Consider the following 3,892-nt stretch of genomic DNA (forward strand, 5'->3'; position numbering starts at 1 on the left):
GCAAACCCACATGTATCACAATTGCGATGCCTAGGTCGCATTTGCGAAGAGGTCTTGGGCTGGGCTAGGTTTGCATTTGGGATGGTCTTCGTTGCTTTTGCGAGGGCAACAGGGTTTGCAATTGCGAACCTTTCTTCGCATTTGTGAAGAGCTTCCCAGGCCTGTCAGTGCCACAATTGCGAGATTTTCTTCACAATTGCGATAAATGCAGCTGAACGTAAGGGGTGAAAGTCGGGATTTCATCTCTCATTCTCTCATTTTTTAACCCTAGACTCGGTAGGAGGCGATTTGGAGAGAGGATTTTCACCTACAAACTTTGGGTAAGTGATTCTAATCTATTTCTAATCATATTCCATCAATATATCTTAGATTCTAATATCAAAATTATGTGAATCAAAGTGAAGATTTGTGAAACTTTGTTAAGTTTTTGAAAAATAAGAATTTGAGTTTTGAGAGTCGATTTGGACTCAGATTTTGAAACTAATCACATATATGGACTCATGGGATCATGGGTAGTCAGACTCTACCATTGGACCCGGATTTTGACCGGGCGGGCTCCGAGTTGACTTTTGTTGACGTTTTGGAAAAAGTATAAAGATCATGTCTTTTTCTATCATAATTAATTTCTCTTGCATTGTTTGATGATATTATGTCAATTTTGGTTAGATTTGAGCGGTGTGGAGGAGAGTTTTAGGGGAAAAGCTATTTTCGAGAGTTGAATTGGCCTAGTTAAGGTAAGTATCATGCCTAACTTTGTATGGGAAAACTACCACTTAGGATTGGTATTGATTGATTCATTTGTGCTATGCGAAAGCTGTGTATGCAAGGTGACGAGTGGGTACACGAGTTGTATGTGGTATGTGATATTGACGCGCATGCGGCGATATAAGGATTGGGGTTAATGTGTATGCAGCGGTATAAGGTGGGACTTATGTGCGTGTTGCTTGTAGGGGAACTAAGTGAAGCCATGCGGTATCATAAGGTGGGATAAAGTGTGTATAGCTATTTCGGGAAAATTGTTTTCAAAACATCAGGGCGGCGATATACGGAAAGATTGTGATTAAAATTAAGAAAAGTGAATACGAGACAGTACCTCAGTTGTGATTCTTGATTTATACGAGGCGGTACCTCGGTTGTGATTCTTATTGTACACGAGGAGGTACCACGTTGTAATTCTTGTTGTTTATCGCATGTTGCAAAGAGTTTTGGAGGGAACATTTCTTGATTTTTTGTTCTTCCTTGTTTTCGTTAGTTAAATTCCGTATATGATCATTGTGGTTCTCTTTAATTGAATTCTTATGTTATTTTTGTGCCTACAATTCCAGTATTAGTTAATGTTATTAACTTGTTTTGTATCAGTTATTTCTCCGCTTTCCATTATCTACCCTTATTATGCTTTCATACTATTTATTTATATCCTAGAAGGTGTCTTGACCTGGCCTCGTCACTACTCTATCGAGGTTAGGCTTGTTACTTATTGGGTACCATTGTGGTGTACTCATACTTTGATCCTGTACATCATTTTGTGCAGATCCAGGTACGTTTGCTCGTGCCGGTCATTAGTGATCATTTTGTTAGCTACTTTACGGAGACTTTAAGGTATGCATGCGCGGTGTTCACAGGCCTCGGGGTCACTTTTCCTTACTTTTACTACTGTCGTATTTTTCATTCAGACAGTGATGTAATAGACACTTTAACTTACTCTGTAGAGCTTATGACTCAGTTCCACCAGTCTTGGGAAGTATACTATTGCTGATTCTATTTTCAGGAGTTTATATCAGTTATTCAGACTTGTTTTTAGTATTTTTGTTGATTATTCCTATCAAGTTATATTGAATGTTAGGATCACCTAGTCGTAGAGACTAGGTTCCATCACGACATCCTACGGAGGGAAATCGGGGTCGTAACAGGTTGGTATCAAAGCTCTAGTATCATACGTGTTACGAGTCATAAGCAGGTTTAGTAGAGTCTTATGGATCGGTATAGAGACGTCTGTACTTATCTTCGAGAGGCTACAGAACTGTTAGGAAAAGCTTCACTTATTTGATTCCTTATTGTGCGAATTGGTTGACTTTGAAAACTGAATCTTTGACTTTCTATTCTCTCACACATGGTGAGGACATGCACTGTTGTATCTGACGATCAGGCCGCTCCCCCTGCTAGAGTCCTGAGAGGCCGGGGCCAGGGCAGAAGCTGAGGCCGAGGAGGGACACGTGGTAAAGCCAGAGCACCTACCCAAGCTGCGACATAGGAGCCACCAGTAGCTCCAGTTGGGGAACAGGCACCCGAGGTGCCTATTGCCACCCCAACACTTCAGGAGACCCTCGCACAGTTCATGAGCATGTTCGGTACCTTAGCTCAGGCGGGGTTGATTCCACTCGCACCAGCCACATCTCAGGCTGGGGGAGAAGCTCAGACTACCACGGCTCGTACCCTAGAGCAGCGGGTCCAAGTTGATCAGGTCCCATAGGTTATACTAGTACAGCCTGTTGTTCCAGTTCAGCTCGCGGTTAGGGCAGCAGCATCTGAGGAGGAGCAACTTGGACTTGAGAGGTTCAAAAAGTATCACCCTCCTACTTTCAGTGGTTTGGCTTCAGAGGATGCACATGGTTTTCTAGAGGAGTGCCACCGTATTCTCCGCACCATAGGTATTGTGGAGATGAGTGCGGTTGCTTTTACTACATTCCAGCTATCATGAGCAATGTATCAGTGGTGGCGGGTGTACGAGGAGGGTAGCCCAGCCGATGTAGCTTCACTTACATGGACTCGATTTTTAGAGTTATTCTTGAGAGATTTTGTTCCACAGACCCTTCGGAATGCATGGCGCGTAGAGTTTGAGTATCTGCGCCAGGGTAATATGACATTATCAAAGTATGCTATACGATTCAGTGATTTGTCCAGACATACACCTACCTTGGTATCTCTAGTTAGAGAGTGGGTCCATCGATTTATCGAGGGGCTCATCTATGGTATTAGGTTCAACATGGCTCGGGATTTGGAGACAGATACCCCATATCAGCAGGTGGTAGAGATTGCACGGAGGTTGGAGGGTATGCGGGGCCGTGAGAGAGAGGACAGGGAGGCCAAGAAGCCTCGAGGTACTGGAGGATTTAACGGTGGCTATGTTGCAGCTACAGCCCGTCATGGTAGAGGCTATGCGATCCGTCCAGTTCACTCAGCACTTCCAGCTTCAAGTGGTGCTCCGGTTGTTCAGAGGTCACAGGGTTCACATTTTGCTCAGCCACTTTCAAGTGAACCTCCTGCACGGGGTACCTTCAGCGGTCAGTCCAGCCGATTAGGACCGAGCCAGTCCTAGCAGCCACGCCTACCGAGAGCTTGCTTTGAGTATGGTGATACCCGTCATATGGTTAGAGACTGCCCCAGACTCAGGAGGGGTGCACCTCCACAGACTACTAAAGATCCACGGATTCAGTCAGGTCCACAGACTTCTCAGGCCATGGTTGTTATCCCAGTTGCCGCTCTACCCGCACAACCAACTAGGGGTGGGGGACAGGTAGGTAGAGGTCGCCCTAGAGGGGGAGGCCAGGCCAAAATCTATGCTTTTTCGTGTAGGACGAAGGAAGTTGCTTCAGACTCAATCATTACAGGTATTGTTCCGGTTTGCCATAGAGATGCATCAGTCTTATTTGATTCGGGATCTACTTATTCATATGTTTCATCTTACTTTGCTCTGTATTTTGATATATTATGTGATTCTTTGAGTTCTCCTGTTCATGTATCCACGTCTATGAGAGATTCTATTATTGTGGACCATGTGTATCGGTCGTGTTTAGTTGTTATTTGGGGTTTTGAGACCAGAGTTGATCTATTGTTACTTAGTATGGTAGACTTTGATGTTATCTTGGGCATGGACTGGTTGTCACCCTATAAT

General features: G+C 44.2%; 1 protein-coding gene across 1 annotated transcript; it reads left to right on the top strand.

Moving 5' to 3' along the window:
- Positions 1-2,701: 2,701 nt before the first annotated feature.
- On the top strand, positions 2,702-3,316 carry LOC138902701 (uncharacterized). Its single transcript, XM_070190590.1, has one exon. The coding sequence runs from the start codon at positions 2,702-2,704 to the stop codon at positions 3,314-3,316; it is 615 nt and encodes a 204-aa protein (XP_070046691.1).
- Positions 3,317-3,892: the final 576 nt, after the last annotated feature.

The sequence above is a fragment of the Nicotiana tomentosiformis genome, chromosome 12, assembly GCF_000390325.3.
Source record: "Nicotiana tomentosiformis chromosome 12, ASM39032v3, whole genome shotgun sequence".
Classification (NCBI taxonomy): domain Eukaryota; kingdom Viridiplantae; phylum Streptophyta; class Magnoliopsida; order Solanales; family Solanaceae; genus Nicotiana; species Nicotiana tomentosiformis.